Genomic DNA, 26,996 nt, shown 5'->3' on the forward strand with positions numbered 1-26,996 from the left:
ATAATTTGAAACTAGGTGCAGGCAGGTTTTTTAGGTGTTTCTGTGAGAACGAAGCATCGGGCTTGTTAGATATAAGTACAGATCCCTTTTTGCTAATGATCCCCCTGTGCCACCACCTCATCCATCATCGCTTGAAGCATTTTTTTTTTTTTTTTCAAGTAGGCATAGAAGTGGGATTGTAAGGCCGGGGTCACACTAGACCGTAATACGGACGAGTGCAGTGCGCTAAAAAATCGCATAGCACTCGTCCCAATGGGGCAGCTCCCATCATCCGATATTTTCTCGGCCGTATTCAGGATCCGAGTGAAATCGCAGCATGCTGCGATTGTCAGCGTATCTCGGCCGAGAATCGCCAATGAAAGTCTATGGGGGTGAGAAAAAATAGCACAGCACACGGACCATCAGTGTGACTTGCGAGAAATTCTCAGGCATTGGGCAGGTGACAGGAAAGGCTCAGCCATTATTTGCTCATTTTGCAAGTGTGTGAGAAAATCTCACCATACGGATGCCATACGGATGTCACACGGATCATTTGATGCGAGAAAATCGCATCCTCGCACTGCACACGGATCACTGATTTGGTAACATTTGTGCGATTCTCGTCCGTCAAAAATGGACCGTTTTTTTATACGTTGTGTGTGTCCCCGGCCTAACGCTGATGATTGCGTCATAACAAATGGCAATGTTCGTGGAGTGCACGAAGCCGCATATGTCACGCATGAAGGCCCACTCAGTGGTGCTCCACTATCGCCTACTGCTGCTCACACTGTCTCCAGCATATGCAAGGTGGAGTTCCACCTTGTGGGTACGTCGCATATGAGTATATTTATTATGTATACCCCTCCTCACATGTAAAGCGCCATGGAATAAATGGCACTATAATAACATGAGGCAGGAAGGCAGAAATAACACTGCAGCGCAGTCATGTGAGCATCAGCAGGGCGATAAAGCCTAAAGCGTGCAGACTACCTGTACTTTCAGCAGCAGCTCTAACAGATAGGGATAATTTTTAAGGATGCTCTGCACCACCAAATTCGGCACGAACCATGCCAGGGATGTGAATCAAACTGGCTAGCCCCAGAGTTGCTATGGGAAGTTGCCTGTTATCGCACACCACCAGGCCAGGCTTGAGGTTCATCATCACCAACCACTCCACGGTCTGTTTGCTCACCATCCATAGCTGCTGCGTAGAGTGGGATCCTTCCGCCAAACAGACGAGTTTCAGAACAGCCTGCTGTTGTTTCCCCCTAAGGGTATGTGTCCGCGTTCAGGATTTGGTCAGGGTTTTATGCAGGTAAAATCCTGACCAAATCTGCACCTGAGGTCACTGGCAGGTCACCTGCAGTGTTCTTGCGTGTTTTGCTCATTGTATGGACATGCTGCATTCTGAAAAGACGCACCGCATGTGCGTTTTCGCGGCTATGCCGCATGCGTTTTTTTTTTTGCATAGTGGAGACGGGATTTCATTAAAACCCCTCCACTATGCTGTAACATCTGGACGCTGCGTTTTTGACACTGCGGCTCAACGCAGCGTAAAAAACGCAGCGTTTCCTGAATGTGGAAACATACCCTTACTGTGATGAAATTGGTGGTGCAGGTCTACGCTGACTGGATGAGGAAGCAGGGAGTAGGAGGAGGCAACATGGACAGAAATGTCCAGCAATCCTCAGTGGTGGTAGTAAATGAGCCAGAACATACATATATATATATATATATATATATATATATATATATATATATATATATATATATATATATATATATATATATATATATATATATATATATATATATTATATCTCTTACTGGTCCATGTATCAGTGGATATGTGGACGCCACTGATGGCATTGTGCAGTTTTGATTTTGTCCAGGGCAGGGATGACCCGCCTGGGAAAGTAATGGCGGCTAGGAAGCACGTACTGTGAGACAGCCACCGACATCAGTTATTTTTAACCCTGCTGTTCTGGAGGAGCCCAAGATCTTTCCTGGTTTTTCAGGTGTGTACTCCACTACAGCTCATGCTTTGAATTCAGATGCCTTGTCATGCAGGTGGAGCTCAGGTTCAGAATAAATCCGTAGGCCAAAATCACTGTGGTTTTCCTGCAGATTTACCCCGGTTATTGTGCCGATTCCACTGCGGTTTTAGACCTGCGGTTTTCTATTATGGAGCAGGTGTAAAACCGCTGCGGATTCCGCACAAATAATTGCACTGCGGATTGTGTTTCCCATAGGTTTACATTGTACTGTAAACGCATGGGAAACCGCTGTGGACACGCAGCTGTGGACACGCAGCTGTGGATCCGCAGCGTGTGCACATAGCCTTATGCCTCCCTTCAGGCTCTGATTGCAGTATGCAAACCTCCCAACAGTGCCTGAAGAAATGCCATGCCAGGTGGCTACTTAGAGCTGGCTTGGTGTGCTCATTTGGTCGGCCCAGTGGACAGTAGATGATTTATTAGCTAGGGGCCGGACACTTTGCTTTTAAACCATGCTCCCTCTTTTGCTGTGCAGCGTGACCACTTTTTCCTCCGAGCTGCACAAGTCACTCGGATGGCCTTCACTGCATGTGTGGTCGAGAACCTAACATTGTCCCTCACTCGAGCTGCGTCTTGTCGCTACGTGATACCCATGCTCTGGCATTTATACAGGGCAGGTCACGTGGTGTGCTGGTCAAATCACGGTCATGCCAATACTTGGTATGGCTGTGATGGCTCAGGAAGTGCCCAAAGCCTAAAAGCTAGTTGATTGGCTGTGTTGCAACCTTTCAATAAACTTTACTTGGCAGTGAAGCAGAACAGTGAAAAGTCAGTGTTTGGAGTTCGCTTTACAGTTTGAGTTTGCTGATCCCTGCCCGTGTTAAAAAAAAAAAAAAAACACTGACAAAGATCAAACACTTTAAAATAAAAATCTTTAAATTACATATGCAAACACTCCCTCCCACCCCACCAAACAAAAAAAAAAACAAAAACGAAACACAGACGTATGAAAACGACCAGACGCTAATACATACTAAATCACAAAAAAAACTCACAAGAGATACTTATTAGCATGTTTTATTTAACACTAATCTCAGCACACTGCTGGCAAGTTGTTGACAAGATGGGACATGGACATTTCCCGTACCAATCCACAAGCTACACCGCAGCCCAGGGACAACACGAAACCTTACAGCACACTATGGTATGGGACACGAGGAGACGGGTGTGAGCACAAGTAGCACTATGTTTTTCCATGGAGTGCAGCACTTTTAATAATTGACTATTACTAGAGGGAGTGTAACGAGCAGCAGAGCAGTGCTATGTGCACACGCTGTAATGACTGTCCCATACATGGAAATGGGCTAATTGCAGCTGCCAGTGTGGACTTCCATCATGGGCAAAACCGTTCTAAGTGAAGAAAAAGGAGGGGGTGAGCAAAGCTGTTGGAATATGGCAATGTTTAAGGAACTGGGACCACTCTCATGGTGTTGGTGAAGCCAGAACCTGGCTGCCAGCCAGTTAGCACAATGACACAGTCACCAGTCTTGAAGAAACCACGGGCTTTGCCTGTGGGAAAAATATAAATAAAATTTAGAAATAATCAGAAGAATTGTAATCTATATATTGCTGACAGTTCATATTATACAAATATATTACCCAATTCTGCTACAAAATCCAGATTAATCTTTTAGTGCTATGCACATGGTCACAATTTTGTATTCATACACAGAAACACCAATATTGTGTGGGTCGCCTCGATTGTTCCCTGAATGGGTCTGATAGTGTCTGGCAACAAGAAATTAGCAGCAGATTTTTTAGTTCCTGTAAACTGAGCTGAGGCCTCCATTGATTTCACTTTCCTGCAAATCTCAGATACTCAAATGGATTGAGATCTGGGTAATTTAGAGGGCAATATAGTGGGATGATGCAAACATGCACGTTCTTCTAAAAGAATAAGTGTGAACGCTTTCATGGCAGCAGTATTATAGTAGTATGCCATCAAAAGGTACATCAACATCAACGTTGAGCAGGGGCGCCACTGCGCAGGTTTATAGGGTGCCAACCTCTGCGGTAAGGTAGGACATAGATAGTTGGCCCTTTAAGGATTGAGTGCACCCTGTATCTTTTTGCAGCCATACGCGTTTTTAGGTCGTGTATGTTGTATTGTTCTGTTTTATTAATAATTAGTAAATGTTAAGTTTTATTGTGGTCATTTACTTTATCGTGTCATTTGTCGGTGATTTAAGACGTCTCCAGACTTTCATGTCTATCACATGCACTGTGTACACCTGCGCTTGTTTAGGAGAACGAGATGCCATTAGCAGATATGCCAATTCGAGCGTTCTCTCCAAATTTTACTCTGGGGCTAATCGGACTCTAGTTACACCACTGGTCACACCAGTGGCTTTCTGGCGGTGATATTGCAGTGCTTTGGCACTGGCAGATACCATTTCCCCTTGCACAAAAGGTGCAGATACCAGTCCTGATATTGGGTTGATGCCCTTGTATGGTCTTTGCTGGAGGAGCTGGACTACCTGTATGGGATGACATTTCGATAGACCTACATTATAGCGCAGTGTCTGGCCCTTTGTGCACAAACAGTCTTACCAATTTCCATAGCAAAGTTAACTCTACGATCAACATCTTCTGCCCAGGCCTGATCTACTGGCTCTTTATACAGTACAGGGAAGATACCACGGTAGAGATGTGCTTGACGGGCTGTTTGTCCATTACGGGTCACAGCTATAATAGGAGCACGTGGACGATACCGAGATACAAGGTGTGCAGACCTGAAAAAAGATAGTGTACAGTGTTTCCAGAGAAAAAAAGATATGCATTTTTTATTCAACCATCTACAGCACATTTTTATTTTTACACCATTATATATATTTTCTAGAAATCTGTCAGTCAACTGCAGAATTTATTGTAAGCAACCTTCAGCACTCCAAGCATTCCACCAGCTTTCAGGTTCATGTAAGGAGTTTCACGGCGGCTGAACGCTGCAGGTTGCGGCTGATCCTTGCATTACATTATACTGCCACAGAGGTTTACAAGACAAAAGGGGGCACTCTGGGGAAATAAAAAAAAATGTATTCACAAAGACCACTTCAGAATTGATAAAGGCTCATATCCAGTGTATGGTTTTCAGTGGTCACTGTGTGCAATTTAGAACTATTCTTCTGGAACGCCAAGTCACAGGTCAACGAGCGTGGATTGTTTCAAGGCTCCTAATGCAAGCCAGCCTCCTGACCAAGCCCAATGTCGTGTATATCTGCTTTTAATATGCTTAGTTTCAGCTCTGGCTGCCCGACATCTATGCTTCCTTCTTCATAGCTTCCTTCTAAGCTCCTTGACATAGCTTATCGAGCTGCCTTGCATTAGGAACCAGAAGCAAACCAAATCTGTATTGTACCAGAAGAGGTTGGAACACTTAGGATCTGCATCTCTATTAAAATGATTAGCTCCTAAGCACCAACTGAAAACAGCACTATGGGTATGAGACTATTGTACAGGTTGTTCATGAAAATACATTTTTATTTCCCCTGAGTACGCCATTAATCCCTTACCTAGTCCCTGCAGCTCTGTATCAGACAAATTCCACAATATGGCACCAGGCATTCAAGAATTCTTTTTCTATTGGGTCCATGCTTATATGGGTACCTGCATTTTCAAGAAACCTTTTGGAATAAATTGCTGTGTGTACATGAGGACACTTTCAGGTCATTATATGACTTGTATCCTGCAGTTCCACAAGTTTTCTCCTCTTCAAGCTCTAATTTGCAATTTCACTCTGAGCTGGAAGGGTACTGGGGGGGGGGACCAGTGAAGATACTAGAAGCTGTGAATTCTTCCATACACCGTGCACAAAGGAGGGATTCTTGCTCTTAGTTCTTTTGTCATACAGAGAAGTAGTATGAAAAAAATTTACACAGCAGTGCATATATGAATCCAGCACTGGGGTGAGGTAAAAGACTTGTTAGAAAACTCAGCAGGATATGTGTGTGTTTGCTTATTTATTCTGCTTCTCACTCCTCCTCCCCTTTTCATAGACTATTATGGGCTGTGTCACTCTGCAGTAAGCAGGCAGTCCAGTTCTTCTTTGAACAACATAGATTTGAGATTTATTTTTTTTTTTTTTTTTTTTTTTTAGTGGATGACAAGTTGAGAAGACACATTTGTTGCAGGCAATTCCCCATGTATATACCCTTTCAAGTTAAGATTTTCAACCCTTCCAATTTGAAATACTTTTAAATCAACACGGGAACAAAACCCAAATACTTTTCCCAAGTTTAAATGTGCAGTAGATTCTTTTAAAGGAGTTCTCTGGGAATAGTTAAAGTAATTAAATAACTTACTCAAAATGCCTTTTAATTTGCAAATTACTTCCATGGGCAAAATGAGTATGATTACTATATAGAGCAGTGTTCCCCCAACTCCAGTCTTCAAGTGCCACTAACCGGTCAGGTTTTCAGAATTTCATTAAACCCTTAACGACCGCGATACACCTTTTAATGGTGGCAGTTACAGGTACTTAGGCCTCAGCGCTGCTTTTTAACCCCCCCTTTAATCACCCCCTTAGTCAGGTAAAAATACATATTTATTGTATTTCCATTAGGATTAGGGTTGGGGTAAGGGTTGAGCTTAGGGTTAGGGGTGTGTTGGGGTTTGGTTAGGGTTGCAGTTAGAATTGGGGGGTTTCCACTGTCTAGGTACATCAAGGGGTCTCCAAACACAACATGGCGCCCACCATTGATTCCAGCCAATTTTGCGTTCAAAAAGTCAAATGGTGCTTCCTCCCTTCTAATCCCTGCTGTGCGCCCAAACAGTGGTTTACCCCCACATACGGGGTATTGGCGTACTCAGGAGAAATGCCACAACAAATCTTGTGGTTCATTTTCTCCTCATACTCTTGTGAAAATAAAAAAAACTTGGTTCCAAAGTAAGTTTGTTGTGAAAAAAAAGTAAAATATTCATTTTTTCCTTCCAAATTGCTTTAGTTCTTGTGAAGCACATGAAAGGTTAATAAACTTCTTGAATGTGGTTTTGCGTACCTTGAGGAGTGTCAGCCTAGGAAGAGAGTATGGTAATATTTTTACTTTTTCTTTAATTACCCTATCCTAGACCTATTGAAAATCACCTATTTTAGAGATCCCCTAATTTGTGTACCCAATATACCATATTGTGGTAACTGCCATGTGTTAACAGGATTGTTTATGAGCAGAAAATTACTTCCATTATTATGAAAAATATGCTGCATCAATAAAATTTTACAGTCAGCCGAGCTGGGGAATACATGTACAAGATTTGCAGTACCAGTCACAGCTGAACAGTTTGACATTCTGAATTCCAGGACTCAAGTGTCAGTATTTTGAAATAGAATTACTCTTTAAAACAACTTTTTTTTTTTTTTCTTAGGCAAGAAAACCATCTAGACCTGGTTGGCATATAGTCATTTTATAATCTTTGTATATAAAATCAGCAAGAAAATTGGTTAAATACCTGTTATTTAAGTGTTTTTTTTTTTAAACTTATATGTATATTGTGCAACGCCTGCATACAAGGAAATGACTATTTCTATGACCTGACTACAGAAAGTCAAGTGCTATAAATAAAGAGCAAAGAAAGGTCAGAGTAAAGGAACCACATGGAAAAATGTCACCTGAAATAGGAGTAGCAACTTCAGCTGTCTGGACTCCAAAATAAAAATTAAAAAAAAGGCTCCTTATCCATTTAATGGCCATATAACTTCACATGCTCATCACTGGGAAGTTGGCTGATCTAATATGATAATATAGGACTATTTGTGATGTACAAAATCCCACAAATAAAAGTTTAAGTTTTGAACACGAAGTCATTCCCGTATGGGCTTGGCCTAAAAATCAGCATGTCAAACTTTTCACAATATTGAGCAGAAGCCTCAGCTATGGGTACTTTATTTTCCATACAGTTTTTTAGCTATTGTTTAAAGTACATCTATCATGAAAATATATCCAATGAGCTATTATAACAAAGTAACAAGTATGCTGAACAAAATAAAAATAAAACAGCTCTGATGTAGCAAACCATTTTTATACGCCTGTTAGACTATGTTCACAAGTTGCTTTTTTTCACCCAGCCAAAAGATGAAAACTTGGTCTCTTGGCACCAAACAAGCTGCAGACAATCTGGCTTTTTTGCTTCCTTTATCCAGGATCCCAAAGTTTAGCTTTGCTTCCACCATACAAGTATGAACAATGCAAGATGTTAGGCCACCAAAGCAAGACGTGTGAAAACAAAATATTTTTGGGAAAGGGCAAATTGATCAAATTATTTAGTGGAAAAAGATTTTTATTTAGGTCTGAAAAAAATTGTGACTATTCTGAACAAAAAAAAAAAAGCTAATAAAAAAATACAGAATTACAAATATAACAGCATGGGGAATTGAATTGGTGGGGAATAGTTTACATAAGACACTGCCAAAGCATTGAGTTTGTAGGACACAGTTTGCTTTCACAAATTGGTCAGACATTCAGTTGATCAGGTATTGTTCAGGCAATGTTTAGTTTTAGGGTACCGTCACACAGTGGCACTTTGATCGCTAGGACGGCACAATCCGTGACGTTCCAGCGATATCGTTACGATCTCGCTGTGTCTGACACGCTACTGCGATCAGGGACCCCGCTGAGAATCGTACGTCGTAGCAGATCGTCTGAAACTTTCTTTCGTCGCTGGATCTCCCGCTGACATCGCTGAATCGGCATTTGTGACGCCGATTCAGCGATGTCTTCACTGGTAACCAGGGTAAACATCGGGTTACTAAGTGCAGGGCCGCACTTAGTAACCCGATGTTTACCCTGGTTACCAGCGTAAACGTTAAAAAACAAACACTACATACTTACCTTCAGCTGTCTGTCCCTGGTGCTGTGCTTCTCTGCACTCCTCCTGCATCCTGTGTCAGTGCCGGCCAGCCGGAAAGCAGAGCGGTGATGTCACCGCTCTGCTTTCCGGCTGACCGGCGCTGACAGTGCAGAGGAAAGCAAAGCGCCGGAGGACAGACAGCTGAAGGTAAGTATGTAATGTTTGGGTTTTTTTTTAACGTTTACGCTGGTAACCAGGGTAAACATCGGGTTACTAAGTGCGGCCCTGCGCTTAGTAACCCGATGTTTACCCTGGTTACCGGGGACCTCGGGATCGTTGGTCGCTGGAGAGCTGTCTGTGTGACAGCTCTCCAGCGACCAAACAGCGACGCTGCAGCGATCGACATCGTTGTCGTATCGCTGCAGCGTCGTTTCAGTGTGACGGTACCCTTACACATTGGTTAGCCATTGAATTGCTCAGGCAATTGTCTACTTTAACACATCACTAATTTAATTAAACTGTTCTAATCCTAAAGGTACCTTCACACTCAGCAACTTTACAACGAGATCGACAACGATCCGTGACGTTGCAGCGTCCTGGATAGCGATCTTGTGTTTGACACGCAGCAGCGATCTGGATCCCGCTGTGATATCGCTGGTCGGAGCTAGAAGTCCAGAACTTTATTTCGTCGTCAGGTCGGCGTGTATCGTCATGTTTGACATCAAAAGCAACAACGCCAGCAATGTTTTTACATGGAGCTAACAACCAGCGAGAACGATAAGTACGTCACTGGATCGCTCCTGCATCGTTCTGGAGTTGCCATGTTTGACGTCTCTACAGCGACCTAAACAGCGATCGGCTCGTTGTCTATATCGCTGCAGCGTCGCTGAGTGTGACGGTACCTTAAGGCCTGAGTCACACAAGCATATAACACGGCCGAGTGCTATGCGATAAAGCTTTGCATATCACTAGGCCCAGTGGATCCGCAACGTTTTTTGCGGTGCAGAAACGCTGCAGATCTGCAAGTGATTTACAGTACAATGTAAATCAATGTAAAAAAAAAACAAAACAAAACAAAAAAAACCGCTGTGCGGAAACGCTGCGGATTAAAAGAAGGAGCATGTCACTTCTTTTTTGCGGATCTGCGGCGTTTTTGTACCCATTTCATTATAGAAATCCACAAGGGGTAAAAAATGCAGTAAATCCGCAACAAAAACGCACAAAATCCGTACAAAAAAAGCGAAAAATCCACAACTGCGTTTTCTGCCAAGAGATGCAGAATCTGCACCAGAAATTCCTAAGCCTAATCCGCAACGTGTGCACATAGCCTTACCCTTTGGAGCAGCTCACCGCTTTCTCATGCAGATTTGAAATGAGAGAACAATCACAATTGTCAGCAAAATTCAGCTCGCTCACGCCCATATTGGTGCATATGAAACATCAGACTGCACTCAGATGTCATCCAAGTTCAGTCTGATCTACGCAGTCAGGCCATGGAGGAGATGGAGAAATTACTTTCTCAGTCTCCTCCGCACTTGTGCTGCAATTATCTCATGCAAGAGAGGATCGGAGCACAGAGCACTGACACTCGCAGAGCTGGATCAGAGGGTCATAAGCATATGGCATCCCATGCTCTCGCATTGGATGTCATACCTTACTGTGATTCCAACCTAACTGCCATTCCCAGGCCACCATGACCTCAAGACATTTTGGTTTATAACTTGGGAGGAGGGGTGGTGGTGAGGGAATCACAAAAATAAAATTTGTTTCCCATCCTACTGTTTGCCATTTCTCACTAGAAATGCAGCAAAAACTAATGCCATCATTTTTGCTGCTTTTTTGCACTCATTGCTTTTAATGGGTGAAAAAACACTGCCAAAATGCTGAAAGAAATGACATGCTGCAGTTTTCAAAAAAAGCAAGTTTTCCAATTCAGTAAGGGAAAAAAAAACAAAAACAAAACTGCATAAGATTTCTGAAATATCATAACTTTGGCTGCTAATCTAAAACACTGCCTTTAATTTGCATTAAAAAAAACCACACAGCATAAACGCAAAGTGTGAACATAGCCTTGAAGGAAACCTGTCAAAAACCACTATTAACAATTAACAAAGAAATCTGGTTAACCCCTTCATCTCCCCAGCCCATTTCCACCTTCATGACCAGGCTAAATTTTACAATTCTCACCAGTGTCAAATTATGTGATAATAAACTCTGGAACACTTCAACGAATCCCTGTGACTCAGATTATTTTTTCGTGACACACTGTACTATGCTAGTGATAAATTTAGGTCAATATTTTTTGGTTTTATTTGTGAAAATATTGGAATGCTAGTAAAAATTTCTCAAATTTTTAAACTTTTATTTTTATGCCATTAATCCAGACATTTGACGCTGCGGATCTGCAGCTGTTTTCCATGTGTTGTACAGTACCATGTAAACTTATGGAAAACAAAATCCGCAGTGCACATGCTGTGGAAAAAAAACGTGCGGAAACGCAGCAGTGTTTTTTCTGCAGCATTCAATTCTTTGTTCAGGATCCGCAGCGGTTTACACCTGCTCCTCAATAGGAATCCGTAGGTGTAAAACTGCAAGTGGAATCCGCACAAAAACCATGGTAAATCCGCAGATAATCCACAGTGTGGTTTACCTGCGGATTTTGCAAAAACAGTGCGGAAAAATCCGCACACCAATCCGCAAAGTGTGCACCTAGCCTACCACACTTGAATTGGTTTTGGGAGTTTATTCAGCAGAAAATACCCCTAAGTGACAATTTTAAAAACTGAACCCCTCACAGTGTACAAAACCACATTCAAGAAGTTTATTAACTCTTCAGGTGTTACAAAGGAATGAAAGTAATTTGGAAAGAAAAAAATAATTTCGTTTTTCCCACAAAAATGCTGCTTTAACCCCAAATTTAGCATTTCCACAAGGTTAACAGGAGAAAGTGTACATTACAATTTGTTGTGCAACTTCTTTTGAGTACACGGATGCCCCATATGTGATGGAAAACTACCACTTTGGTTCACGGCAAGGCTCGGAAGAAAAAGTGATATTTGACCTTTTGAACGCAAAATCCCCCCCCCACACACACAACCCCATTTTGGAAACAAAACCCCTCAAAGAATTTATCTAGCTGTGTGTTGAGCACCTTGAGCCTGCAGCTGCTCAACAGAATTTTATAACTTTGCGCCGAGAAAATTAAACACATTTTTTCCACAAAAATCTTGGTTTTGCCCCAAATTTTATTTTTTTATTTTTACAAGGGTAACAGGAGAAAAATGGACCATACAGTTTGTCCAATTTTTCCAGAGTGCACAGATACTCCATATGTGGTGGAAAACTACTGCTTAGGCGCACAACTGGGCTCGGAAGGGAAGGACCACCATTTTGGCTGGAATAGATTGCTGACGCCATGTCACATTTGAAGAGCCCCTGAAGAGACAAAACCGCGGAAGCCCTATTTTGGAAACGCAAGAAATTCATCTAGCTTTGTAATGAGCATTTTTAAACCTCAAGCGAGGCTCACAATTGTATAACATTGGAATGAGTAAATAGAAAATTACCATTTTTTTCCACAAAAATGTTGCTTTGACCCCAAGTTTTTAATTTTCAGAAGGCTTAGTAGGAGAAATTTTGTAACAAATTGTAATGTTCATTATCTCCTGAGTACGCCAATACCCCAAGTGTGGTCAAAAGCTACTTTTGGGGCACAGTGCAAAGCTCAGAAGGGAAAGAGTACACAAAGGTCCCAGCAGCAAACACGGGGGCACTGCACTGGGTTTGTGGAGTCGGAGTCGTGGAGTTGATGTTCATTTTGGTGGAGTTGGAGTTAGTATAAAATGAACAGACTTCAAAAATATATAATAAATTGGGTACAGTAGTACAATGCAGTTTATGCTGTAAGTGTTTTCATAAGAATTTTACAAAGTTATGAAATTTCCTATAAAAGTCTGTTCTGTTCCTGATCCAAGGATCTGGGCTTTTAGTGGAGATCAATCTGTGCTGTATTTTATGTACATGCTCAGTAGTGAGTCAGGGCTGTGGAGTCGTAGTCAGAGGTTTGGCTTCCCGACTCCACAGCCCTGGCCCACACAATCGCCATGCCACAAGTTTACGCCATAGATCGTGAATGCCTTCTCAACGATGACAAGTGTCAAAAGTCCTGAAGGGGTTAATCTGCAGGTTAATAGCGTTCTAAAGCTATGCGGCTGCCATACTGAAACCTCGGCTGACAGGAGGAAATTAACTTTATTTCTTCTGGCAGCTTCTGACTTTCAGTCAGAGACACGTCATCAATCACCACTCAGTATATAGTGCATGTCGGCTGTAACCACTCCACAGCACTGGCTCTGTACGGATGCCCTGGTGAGAGTCAGGGCTGGTTGCAGTTACAGCAACGCATGTACAGGTCCTTCTAAAAAAATTAGCATATAGTGTTAAATTTCATTATTTACCATAATGTAATGATTACAATTAAACTTTCATATATTATAGATTCATTATCCACCAACTGAAATTTGTCAGGTCTTTTATTGTTTTAATACTGATGATTTTGGCATACAACTCCTGATAACCCAAAAAACCTGTCTCAATAAATTAGCATATCAAGAAAAGGTTCTCTAAACGACCTATTACCCTAATCTTCTGAATCAACTAATTAACTCTAAACACATGCAAAAGATACCCGAGGCTTTTATAAACTCCCTGCCTGGTTCATTACTCAAAACCCCCATCATGGGTAAGACTAGCGACCTGACAGATGTCAAGAAGGCCATCATTGACACCCTCAAGCAAGAGGGTAAGACCCAGAAAGAAATTTCTCAACAAATAGGCTGTTCCCAGAGTGCTGTATCAAGGCACCTCAATGGTAAGTCTGTTGGAAGGAAACAATGTGGCAGAAAACGCTGTACAACGAGAAGAGGAGACCGGACCCTGAGGAAGATTGTGGAGAAGGACCGATTCCAGACCTTGGGGAACCTGAGGAAGCAGTGGACTGAGTCTGGTGTGGAAACATCCAGAGCCACCGTGCACAGGCGTGTGCAGGAAATGGGCTACAGGTGCCGCATTCCCCAGGTAAAGCCACTTTTGAACCATAAACAGCGGCAGAGGCGCCTGACCTGGGCTACAGAGAAGCAGCACTGGACTGTTGCTAAGTGGTCCCAAGTACTTTTTTCTGATGAAAGCAAATTTTGCATGTCATTCGGAAATCAAGGTGCCAGAGTCTGGAGGAAGACTGGGGAGAAGGAAATGCCAAAATGCCTGAAGTCCAGTGTCAAGTACCCACAGTCAGCTGCTGGTGTGGGGTGCCATGTCAGCTGCTGGTGTTGGTCCACTGTGTTTCATCAAGGGCAGGGTCAATGCAGCTAGCTATCAGGAGATTTTGGAGCACTTCATGCTTCCATCGGCTGAAATGCTTTATGGAGATGAAGATTTCATTTTTCAGCACGACCTGGCACCTGCTCACAGTGCCAAAACCACTGGTAAATGGTTTACTGACCATGGTATTACTGTGCTCAATTGGCCTGCCAACTCTCCTGACCTGAACCCCATAGAGAATCTGTGGGATATTGTTAAGAGAAAGTTGAGAGACGCAAGACCCAACACTCTGGATGAGCTTAAGGCCGCTATTGAAGCATCCTGGGCCTCCATAACATCTCAGCAGTGTCACAGGCTGATTGCCTCCATGCCATGCCGCATTGAAGCAGTCATTTCTGCAAAAGGATTCCCGACCAAGTATTGAGTGCATAACTGAACATTATTATTTGATGGTTTTTTTGTTTGTTATTAAAAAACACTTTTATTTGATTGGATGGGTGAAATATGCTAATTTATTGAGACAGGTTTTTTGGGTTATCAGGAGTTGTATGCCAAAATCATCAGTATTAAAACAATAAAAGACCTGACAAATTTCAGTTGGTGGATAATGAATCTATAATATATGAAAGTTTAATTGTAATCATTACATTATGGTAAATAATGAAATTTAACACTATATGCTAATTTTTTGAGAAGAACCTGTACTTTGCGTTGACTGCAGCCAAACCTTTGACTGAAAGCAGGAGGCTGCCGGAAAGACAAGTTATTTTCCTCCAAGAAGCCAGGCTTTCAGTATGGCAGACGCATAGCTTTAGAACTCTATTAACCTGCGGATTAACACGAGCAGCCACACGGCTTTACAACGTTAATTGCTTGCAGATTGTCCCAATATTTGCAGGTTAATAGCGGGTTTTCTTTTACTTGACAGATTCCCTTTAAGTAAAATACTAATACATTATTAATGCATCAATTGCTCATTTCTCTAGCAACTTTACCTGTAGGACCTCAAGGGTGATAGTACACAACTTTAATAGTCCCCTCCCCACTCCTACCTGCCAGATTTGGTAAGGACGATGATTGCTCCACTACAGCATTTGAATGAGGCTTCCACTGCTCCAACAGCAGTCGCTTCTGTTGGATCTTGGGTCAACGGGGACACACGTCTCAGCTCTTCAAACAGCTGTCTGTGGTAAATGGCTGCCTCCGCCTCACGAGCGATCTAACAGCAATTGGACGGGGAAGCCGCAATTGCCAAATTCAGGCAATGGGGGAATGTGTCGTCAATGAATGAGCAAGAAGGAAGGGGAAACAGGAGGGGAGACATTCACATCAATCAGACTTTATTTTTTCAAACAGAACCTACTTCAACTGACCCCATTCAGACAACATCCATACTATTGACCTGCCTCTTCTGTGGATTGGAATAGCGCAAGAGTTCGCAGCATTATAAGCAAAAAGGATTTTGCTGCAGGTGAGCCCTACCTGCCAGACTCTGTTAGAACTATGAGCGCTCTTGCTAAACACTTAAAAGATGCCCCCACTGCGCCTACAGCCATCGCTTCCGCAGGGTGCCTGGAGCTAATGGTGAGACAGGAAAGTTCCTCAAACAGCTGGCGGTGGAAAGAAGCAGCCTCGGCCTCCAGAGCAATCTGTGAGCCGGAGGGAAGGAGAAGAGGAAAAAGGAGAAGGAGAGGAGGGATACAAACCAAAAGAAAAAATAGAGCAGAGTGATTCTCTGAGTCAAAAGTCACAAGGTTAGAGTGGAAGAGATAGAAACACTAGGGTTAAAGAAAGAAAGAGAAAACTACGAAAGTATGAATCAGAAGAGGGACAGAACAATGGTAAAGATCAATCATCACACCTTTAACCCAATACAATGCAGGATATCACAGATCTCAGTCCTCAATATTGAAAATGCAAAACCAATAAGGAACAGTAATGGAATTGTGAAAATCACAGGATTGATAGACATTAATGATTTGCAAACGGTGTCCATTTTTTTTTCTTCATTTGCATAGCATCTCAATTTGTTCAGTATAGAGTATGAGCACCACACAATTACACCCTTTAGCATGCAAGCAATGAGGTTCTTAATGGCTGGCAGAAAATTACTTAGACACACTGGATACACTTGGGCAGGCCAATCATCAAGATCTGTTGCTAGAAGCTTTCTTTGCAACTTTCGTCCAATGATGTCCAAGATGTGCTCGATGATAGATAAGTCAGGAGACACTACAGGCCATGGCAGAATGAGTAGGCCACACAGGTTGCTCACAATGGCATGTGTGGTGGTGGAGTGGTGGAACAAGGGAACATCACATGAGAGTCATACAACCAGAGTTATTGTATGGAATAGCATAGTGTACAGAAGCCAGACTCTTTTACTCTTCATTCCAAGTATATCAATAGCTTGAAGTTACATGAAGTTTGGTTGTGGAACGGCCATTTCTCCATAGTGTGCAGGGAACCATTTTTCAACACTGTGCATTTTGATAGTGTTGCTTATGTTACTGTGAGCATCCTGCGTGCCACCACGGCCTGCAGCATCTCTACTGATTAGTTTTCCATCGCACACATCTGGGACATCATTGGTCAGTAATTGCAAAGGGAGCTGCCAGCAGCGGATCTTGATTTATGTGCCCAAGTGCGTTCAGAGTGGGAGAATGTTTCCCAGACAAGTATTAAAACTCTCAATGCCACGGTGTGTAACGTGTGTTTTCTATTTCTATGTGTGGCGCTCATATTCTATAGTGAATAAATGGAGAGGTTTTGAAAATGTGGTTTACATTTTTTCATCATTTGAATATCATTAACATACATATTAATCCTGTGATTTCCGTAATTCTACCACTTTTCATACTTAGTCCTGCAATTTCAAATGTTGAGGAATGGATAAAAGCTTGACCTGCTTTTAAAATGTTGCACTTCACAGTGAATGATAACTCCAAATGCTTGAGACAACATAGCACAATAGCCAGTCTGCATATACCACCCTACGATTGTGTATATTGGACCTGATGTTCACCTTGAAGTCCTGTTTCATTGGCTTTGAAATTAACCGTCACAGATAATAAAGCGGTCTGCACTGTAGTTCTATATTGTGCATTAGATTACAATACGTACATACTTCTGTACATTAGGTCCTGGATTGACTATCATTCTTTATAGTTGCGTTACAATTTTTTTTTATTATATCTAAATAAATGCAACATTTTGTGCCAATAAATAACACTTAAAGATTATTTTCTTTCTGACAGTATAATATCCATTAGTTCCTTTCACAAAGCCAACGAGATAAAAGGATATAATTCTGGCTGTCTCTTGCTCGAAAAATCTAAAAATAATACATTTAGATTGCCACGACACAAACAAAGTATATTTTAATCAATAGATCTTGGAATAAAAATAAGTCTCACAATTGGATGTGTAAAAGGAGAAAAATAAAAAAGGGTTGAAAATCTTATAAATGTGCCCCTGCTGTGTACTGTGTAATGGTTGTGTCTGACTGTACAAGAACATGGTCTGATCATACCACAGCTCCTGGACAGAGGAACACATATGGGATCGCAGCTGATTCTTTCTGTGAGGTAAAACATGTCAAACAGGCAGGGAAGTGTTTTAAGACACAGAAATATGTCCCAGATCCAATTGTGGAACTTACCTTTATAACAAGATTTATTAATGGAAATGTACTTTTTGCATTGGACAACGACTAACTATAGTCAGGTAGTATAATGCAAAGAACACTGAGTAAAAACTAGGGTACTACTGCACTAATTAAATATACAGATGGATAAAAAAACATCTATAATGATAGCTTCTTTAACATTAGCAAGCTCGAAAGAGGGACTGTGCTCCTCTAAACACGTTGGTATTTTTGGCCCCAAAAGGATACCGTACTTGGCAGCCACTGTCGTCACACGTCTTCTCATCACCAATACGTGGCTACCAGAGACGACATTGGCCAAAGCATCCTGGTTCCAATATCCACGCTTTACTGAGGACACCACAGGGATCCACTCCCCAGTGCCTGAACTGAACATAGGTCATTGTTGACTCATCACCCACTGGATCCTTTTTCATGGTCAAGACTATCTCCCTAATACAGGACTGCTCTCGGATTAAGTGGACCTCCACATTTCCTGACCAGGAGGCTTTTTATGCTTGGTTGGGTCCACTTAATGGCAGGTTAGAATTTTCTTTGGGAGATGTTCTACATTGACTAGCTATCACTTTGCTCATTTTTGAAGTCTAATTTGATATTTCCTTACCTAAAGCTCCTTATTTGTTACACTGTATTGTAGGTGTCTATTCAGATTTCAAACTGTTTTTACTCCGTGTTTATTACAGCTTCTCACGGGTCAGCACACAGGGCCCGTTGGTCTGCCAGCAGCTATCAGCACGCATTTGTTTTCCACCCTTTGGTGGGCGCTAGTTTTAAAAAAAACAAGCAGGCAAATGTTTTACCTCACAGAAAGAATCAGTAGTGCTATCCTCTATGTATACACTCTTTTGCTTCCTTTAGCACAATTTATAAGATTATCTCAGTACAAGAACATTTTTTCTTTCTTTAAACACATCCAATTGTGGAATTTATTATTCCAAGATTGATTGATTAAAATGTACTTTGTTGGTGGGAAAACCCTTTTAAAGTTTTTGTCCAAGACTACAATATTGATTATCTCATTATCTTTAGGATAGGTCATCAATATCAGATCAGTGGGGGGTCCAGAAGCTGGCACCACCCCTGCTGGAAGTACATGTACATATGAAATGGGTTGGAGATTGTAGCAGGCTAGTGTGAGACATACACAGATTAGGTACACCATGCAGCACATTTCTCCATCACAGTGAAAAAAAGAAATAAAAATCAGGAGCGGCATGGCATGGAGGATGACTGCACACAATCGTTCCTGGTCTTAAGCACAAATACTGTGCATGTGCAATGCATTTAATCTAAATCTGCATGCTACGCATTTGATGGGGGGGGGGGGTAAGTGAAAAATAAAAATGCAAAAAACATTTAATATTTGAAAAAGTGCACCTACAAATGCCATCAGCTGAAAAGCTGCAACTAAAAACTGCAAGCAATCTGCAATACAGATCTTCTAGTTCAGTTTGCGAAATTCTCAATTTAGATTGCACTGCTAGGCACCTATTACAACTTGTTAGGGTATGTGCTGCACACGTTGCGGATTTTGCTGCGGATCCGCAGCGTTTCCGCAGCTGTTTCTCATGAGTTTACAGTACAATGTTAACTTATGGGAAACCAAAAACGCTGTGCCCATGCTGCGGAAAAAGCCGCGCGGAAACGCAGTGGATTATTTTCCGCAGCATGTCAATTCTTTGTGCGGAATCCGCAGCGGTTTTCCATCTGCTCCAATAGAAAACTGCAGATGGAAAACCACAGCAGAATCCGCATTAAAAACTGTGATAAATCCGCAGTAAAAACCGCAGCGGTTTTGGACTGCGTATTTATCAAATCCGCTGCGGAAAAATCTGCAGCGGATTTTTCTACGTGTGCACGTAGCCTAATTGTAAATTATGCAGAAATGTTGTGTAGGAGACATGAAATATTTAACTTGTTGCATTGTGGCATAAAAATAAAATTGTGACTAGTAAAATATTCAGTACATGCAGACCGGGAACATGTACATTGTGTATAATGAAATTTCCTTTTTGTATATTTAAGAAATCTAGAATATTCAAACGTTTCTATATAGCTATTCAACATAGCGTTATAATCCAGCTATGAGGACTATATGGACATGAATATATGTGTATGGCTAAGTTCACACAGGGCGTTTTTATGCTAATTTTCAGCTGCTTTTTATAGTACCAGCAAAGCCTATGAGATTTCAGAAATCTCATGCACACATTGGCTTTTTGTGTGATCAGTATTTTGTGCTTTTGCTGCGTTTTTTGGACAGAGCATGTCACTTCTTTCAGCGTTTTTCACTCATTGACTTTGAATGGGTGTTGAAAAAATGCAGCAAAAACACGGGTATCATTATTTGCTGCGTTTTTTGCTGCTGAAAATTCAAGGACATTAGCATGGACAAAGGGAAAAAAACCACACCAAAAACACAACCAAAACGCACCTAAACCTGCGTTTTTGACACGGCTTGTTTCCTGCCAAGAAGATCAGGTTTTGCTAAAGAAAAAAAAAAAAAAAGCAGCAAAAACGTCATGTGAACTTGCCCTATACTTCCCCTATTTTGGAGACCTCTAAAAAAACATTAATGCCCCTCCTTGCAGTGCTTAACACTAGGACTACTGGTATAGTCATTTTGACTACTTGCACTTCAGTAGTTCTAGTCGGGGTCACGAGTCCAGTAGTCCTAGTGTTAAGTTTCACAACCTTGATAAAACCCATCTACACCAAGTTTTTTCTGCCATCATCATATCTGGCATAGAAGGTAGTTTATGCCAATGTGAGAGAGGGGGCGAGTGCAAACCTTTGTATGTAGTGATGCATGAGTAATCTGGATGGTTGCCCGTCAGCACACTCCAACAGTGCCTATAAAAACATGCCCAAAAAGCCACCTCCGCACCAGGCACAACCCGGAGAGTCTTACTCAGCAACAACAGTGCAGGGAGAAGAATGTGGAGGGGATATCATTTCTGGTGCAAACCAATACAAGTCAGTACTGAGAAGGTTTCAAGCATCTGGTGAATCAGCATGAAGTTATAGGTCAGAGGAGAAATGTGAGAAAATCAAGAGGAGATTAGAGGAAAAATAGGTGGTAGAACTTGCCAGCGCTCTCCATAAGCTATCTAAATACTAACTACGCAAAAGGCATTAAGCAAGCCAAGAAGCGCAGCGCATGCCAAACCAACCACATCTACAAGATTATACAGCATTCACTGCACACTTTTTGGCACAAGTCAATACACACACACATACTGAATCTAAAAACATACAAAACATTACTGTTTGACTGTAAATACATACACAAAGTAGGTTCTGGTTATACATATACAGTAACACTAGATACATTTATTGCGTACAAAAATAACCCATCTGAAATAGTGTGTGTGTCTACTCATTTGACTAAGGCGTACCATTTAAGTTTTTGCATTTGATCCACAAGAATACTCACAGCGTGCTGCATGCGCACTGCCTCCAGTGGGTAGTCTCCCTTAGCAGTTTCCCCAGAAAGCATGATACAGTCTGCCCCATCCAATACCGCATTGGCCACATCACTGCCTTCAGCACGAGTTGGACGTGGCTTTTTGATCATGCTCTCCAGCATCTGCAAAGCATAAGGTTGACAAACTTTGTCAGTGTTTTAATACCAAGGATGTGACCTTCAGTCATAAGACTAAAGAACAGTATTACCTGTGTGGCGCAGATCACAGGTTTGCCAGCACGATTGCACCGACCAATCATCATCTTTTGAGCAAGGAACACTTTTTCGGCTGGGATCTCAATACCAAGGTCCCCACGAGCCACCATGATACCATCACTAGCGTCTAAGATTTCATCAAATCTAGAAGTTGAAAACAAAAAAACCACAAGCAGTTATGTCAATTTTCTTTAGTTTAAAGACAAGTTTAAATGAAAGGGGTTTCCCCCCAAATCTTCAAATATTGGCCTATTGCTAGAATAGGCCATCGCACTGGAGTTCAACTTCGTGGACCCCTAATGATCCAGAGAATAGAGGGTGTATAGCGCTCTACTTCACTGTTTACCTGGAAAAATTATCAAAGGATGAGGTGGTACCACAGCATTATACTGCTCCTTTATCCTCCGGATCAGTGAGCATCCCAGATTATGTTCCACTCAATCTACCAGTGAAACCTACCTTCGTACTCCTTCATGGTTCTCTATCTTGCTTATAATTTTGATGTTTTTCCCTTTCTCCCCCAAAACGTCTCGAACAGCCTGCACATCAGATGCCTTGCGGATAAATGATGCAAAGACCATGTCTACTCCTTGTGCAACTCCAAACTGAAGATCCTGGACGTCTTTGGCGGACACGGCTGGCAAGTCTACAGCAGCACCAGGTAGGTTGACTCCTTTTTTGCTACCGAGCGATCCTCCGTTCTCTACCTCAGTCAAACAATAGTCAGGGCCTAAAAAAGGAGAAATCTTTTTCAAGACTTTTGTTAAGATTTTGAAGTATCCACATAATAGCTCCCCTTCCTTTTCACAGTTATGTGAAAATGCATAAGATCAGATATGTTTTTGGATTTTTCCTTCTTGAAACCTTTACACACCACTACTGGTCAACATCCAAGAAGAACAAAGGGGAGGAAAACAACAAAGCCCTAAGTAAAACTTTAAAAAGAGCTTCAATGGTAAAGCTGATCGTATACTAGGTAGCAGTTCTTACCACCTTTCCTCCCCTCAACTTGCCCAAACATGAATGGTAAGTGTAAACGGGAAAAGCTGGCAGGAAGCTTAGGTGGACTAACCTAGTCTTCAGATATGGTCCCTGGCCCAGATCTTCCAAGTATATTTTCTCTGAAATGCAGAATGGTTTCAGAGAATATACCTGACAGCAATCATTTATAATTTGATATCAACACCATCCACAGATAGATCAGGGAACATTATCATTCTACAGGTTCAAGCGCAAGGAATGCGATATCAACCCAAATTTTAGATAGGTCAGGTTTGGAGCAAGTCTGCTTGGAAATATGGCAGTCACATTATTCCACTAGGTGGTTCCTGTTGGAAAGTGTGAATATTACAGTTATGTCCTTGCATCAATCTTGCCTTACATACAATTAGGTATACTCCTCTCACGTGACCAGGAGTAGGTGTGAGGGGTACGGGCGAGACACTTTATAATACATCTCATCCAGAAAACTTCCTTTTCTAAATTAATCCTCAAACCTTGAAGAGGTGTGCCTGTCCGGTGCTTGAGAAAGCAGGATGTGCGTGTGTACTAGTGAGATACCCAGGGCACTACGCCTTATAACATCAGCCAGTATACAATGGCTGACCGCGCTTTACCCCAGCGACGCAGCTCGCATCCCCATGCGCTGACATTCCAGGTTCCTCTCATAAAGGCATACAGGTATGGCACGTATACATTGTGTGCATGTCTTTTACATTACACTAAGATTATACAGGAACATATGCCTCAGCTTGTACTTTTGCCCATGCATATGGAAATACATTAACCCTTCCCTCATTCCCCCAGGTATAATGTGACTACCCAGGTTTACCAATATCACGTTGGATGTCTCCACGTAAGAATATAGAATTCCGGCACTCCTCTATACATTACTGTCTGGAATATCCGAATGGACTCTCCTCAGTTCTCACAGGACATTTCTGTATCCTTTATACCTTAGTTCTTGCTGTAACCAAGAGTCTTCTTTCAATTTCTTTTTCTTGACTTCCTAATCAGCAGTAGTTTATTTTGTTTCTATGTATTCTCTCTCCAGGGATACTGGGGCCATGTACATACGACTATCTTATTATAGGACTTACAACTTTTAATAATAAGACTATTCTCACTATGATTATGGTTTTGTGCAGTTTATTTTTGTTTTACAATTAATTTATTTGCCTTATTAGTCAAATACATGACATACTATTTTTCTTTCTATATATCCCAGTTTCTGATGAAGGTCTGAGTACTGATGTTCAAATTAATGTATGCAAAATAAACAGAACACCACCATCTCATGAGTGCCAATTCTTTTTTGATTACGGTATATTTTTGATTATAACCAGGGCAGACATCTCGCGGACCTATTAAAACAAAGGGGAAGTGTGGTGTGGATATGTGAACATGCTGTGGTGGCCATTTAGCTGGATGTCAGCATATGGAGAAAGGGAGTATGATATAGTCTAGTCTTCTTTCGTTAATTTACTTTGTATTTTGTTAAGAAATCTAAAATCCAAATTTGGGGTGGTTACCTTCTAAAAAAGAAACACATTCTTCTAGTTACACTTGCAGTTTTTGAAGGAATTCTGAAGGGCGATTTTTCCAACTATCTTTGATAACTAATGACAGATCTTCTGTGGATGTAGTCTTCTGCAAACCCTTCTGTTTCTTCATGTAATCCCACAACAGACTGTTACACTGGGGTCATATGATCGTATATTCTCCCAAGAGAGTCGCATTGCTTTTGTTAATGCCACTCTGCTCAAACTTTGAGCTGAGTCATCTTACTGTGATCCAATTTTCTTGCATGAGAAAATCAGAGCACAAGTGTGGAGAAGATGGAGAACTCAATTTCTACATCTTCTCCATTGTCTAAGTCTGCGGAAACAACACTTGTATGGGTGCACGTCAGCCTGTTAGAGCCACTCGAAGCATGCTGCAATTTTTTTCTCATGCCGGATTTGCATCATGGATCATTTTCAGCATTGAAGACACCAAGAAATTGGCAATGTTGAGGATCATAGACTTGGTGATCGGCCAAGGAAACTTACTGCAGCAGATGAGATACATCATTCTTACTTCTCTTTGAAATCAGTTCATGTCCAGCAGTGCCATCGGATCAGAAATGCCAGCAGCCAATGGGACAGAGCTACACCCATTTGCTATTTAAAAAAAAGTCTGCCCAGAAGTGGTCTTCAGCACGGAATTGCAGTAAACAAAATAGTCATACCTTCAACATGGAAACAAGGCCAAGTGACTCAATATTCATGAAAAATACATGAAGTGAGGTGCAGAAATTGGCAGCAGGTGCTCTAGACTGAGGAGCCAGAATTTGAAATATTTGCAGAAGAACACTGCCAATGGGTTGGAGAAAAGTACAATGATCACTGTCTGCAGGCAACAGAGAAGCATGGTGGATGTTCCCGTCAAGTTTGAGGCTGCATTTCAAGAGATGGGAATTTGGTTAAGATTAATAGTGTCCTCCCTGCTGAGCAATGCAGGCAGATACTTATCAATCATGTAATACCATCAGGGAAGCATCCGATTGTCCCCAAGTTTATTCTATAGGCGGACAACAGACATACAGCCAATGTCATTGTCTTCAGCAAAAAGAAGAATGAGGAAACCTGGAAGTAATGACATGACCCCAACATGGATCGGATCTTGATGTGGAGTCTGTCTTGGATTATATAACGACATTAGGATTTGCAGAAGCCTACATAAACAAATCTCTGGTTAGTTTTCCAAGATGTTTACAGTAATCTGACTGCAGAGTTCCTTTAAATGCTGTGCAAGGTTAACTAGAAGAATTCATGCTTTGATGCTGTGCAAGTCACACCAAATATTGATTTAATTTAGATTTCTATTTTGTTCTGTCACATTGCATTTTGTGAACTATTAACACCTCTGTGTTTGAAAGCATTTATTTGCTAAAACACCACTAATAGAAATCATTTTGGAGGGGTAAACAAAACAAAACACTAGACAAAAACAAAATGGTTTCATAAGTGTGAACACATTCTTATCAGTGGGGATGTGGTTGTGTTCAAAATTAGCCAATCACATTTAAACTCATCTTAAACAGTAGTCCGTACACAGCTGCCATCATTTGCAGTCATTCTGATTAACTGTAGGATTTTCCTGACATTTTCTTAGTTACATTTTACAGCAAAACCTATAGACCACAAAGCTTTGGGGCTATTTTTCAACAGCTGAGACTGGGGCTTCAGTGAGTCTTGCATCATATCCTTCAGGCATCGGCTAAACAGCTGAGAATGAAGAGGAATTTCACCTTTCAGCACAACAGCCAGAAGAATACCAAAGTTCTAGAAAGGCCCAGCCAGAGCCCAGACCCGAATACAATTGAAAATCAGTGGATTGACATGAATAGGGCTGTACACAAGAGATCCCCTCAATCTGACAGATTTGGAGAGCTATTACAAGGAAAAGTGGCCAAAGATGGCCAATTCTAGATGTGCCATGAGGAAACGGAATGTCGTCATTGATTAAAAGCATACTTCAAGTTTTAGTTTAAGGCTGTTCATATTTATGCAAACTCATTCATTTTTTTTTCTTCATTTCCTTCCTCAAAATGAATTCATTTTGTTTCACAATTGAATTGTGTAGATTATGGTTGACATTAAGGTGGAAAAATAATTCTCCTTGGTATTAGTTTTTTATATGACAAAACTCATCTTAAAGCAAAGCGAATCGTAACATTTCCATGTAAGGCTACGTTCACACTAGCGTTCGGCTAGTGTGCGTCGCGCTAGCGGCGGGCGACGCACGCGTCATGCGCCCCTATGTTTAACATGGGGAACGCATGCGTTTTTGCTTGTTGCGTTTTCCGACACGTGCGTCTTTTTTGACGCTAGCGTCGGACCAAGAAAACGCAACAAGTTGAATTTTTCTTGCGTCCGATTTTCGTCAAAAAACGACGCACGCGTCGAAAAACGCAGCGTTTTTGCGTGCGTTTGCACGCGTTTTTCGGTGCGTTGTGCGTCGCCGACGCAGCGGCGCACAACGCTAGTGTGAACGTAGCCTTTAAATAGATGTTAGATTTTTGTTCTTGCAATATACTGACCAAGCTCTTTAACAAGAAGGGAAATCAGTCCATCATCCACATAAATCTTGCTGCCAGGTTGCACTACTTTGGTAAGATTCTTGTAATCAACCCATAAGATATTTTCATCACAATTTTCCTGGTAGGCATCATCAAGGGTCACTTTTAGGGTTGCCCCCTTCTTCAATTCAACCTCTGCAGTACCACTCTACAAAAAGAGAATTAGACAATTACCTTCCATTCAATTACAAGCCACAAGTCACATATTAAAAGATAAACTGATCACTAGATTCATACTGCATGGAAACAAGGGAAGCTTGAGTGATCCAGGCTCAGCTGGAACAGGGAGAAGGGCAGTCAGCCAGTAACGTGTGGGGAAGGCCCACGCCAAAACTAGTCAGTAAAAAAAAAAAAATCAAAATGGTTATGTTTGTGTACTCACTGTAAAAT

The 26,996-nt window shown here is 41.6% G+C and overlaps 1 protein-coding gene across 4 annotated transcripts in view; it reads right to left on the bottom strand.

The window, feature by feature from the left end:
- Positions 1-3,037: 3,037 nt before the first annotated feature.
- PKM (pyruvate kinase M1/2) overlaps positions 3,038-26,996 on the bottom strand; it is a 55,764-nt gene continuing 31,805 nt past the window's right edge. For 2 of the 4 annotated variants that reach the window (XM_069765614.1, XM_069765615.1), the window contains exons 5-11: positions 26,568-26,754; positions 21,944-22,214; positions 21,478-21,628; positions 21,239-21,391; positions 15,188-15,354; positions 4,587-4,768; positions 3,038-3,545 (exon numbers count right to left, since the gene is read on the bottom strand). In XM_069765614.1, coding sequence (XP_069621715.1) covers positions 3,439-3,545; positions 4,587-4,768; positions 15,188-15,354; positions 21,239-21,391; positions 21,478-21,628; positions 21,944-22,214; positions 26,568-26,754 — 1,218 coding nt within the window. In that variant the 3' untranslated portion in view covers positions 3,038-3,438. Of the gene's footprint in view, positions 3,546-4,586; positions 4,769-15,187; positions 15,355-15,617; positions 15,785-21,238; positions 21,392-21,477; positions 21,629-21,943; positions 22,215-26,567; positions 26,755-26,996 lie in introns of all 4 variants that reach the window. The other 2 variants (XM_069765617.1, XM_069765618.1) reach the window with 1 other exon arrangement.

Source organism: Ranitomeya imitator, chromosome 4 (assembly GCF_032444005.1).
Source record: "Ranitomeya imitator isolate aRanImi1 chromosome 4, aRanImi1.pri, whole genome shotgun sequence".
Taxonomy (NCBI): Eukaryota; Metazoa; Chordata; class Amphibia; order Anura; family Dendrobatidae; genus Ranitomeya; species Ranitomeya imitator.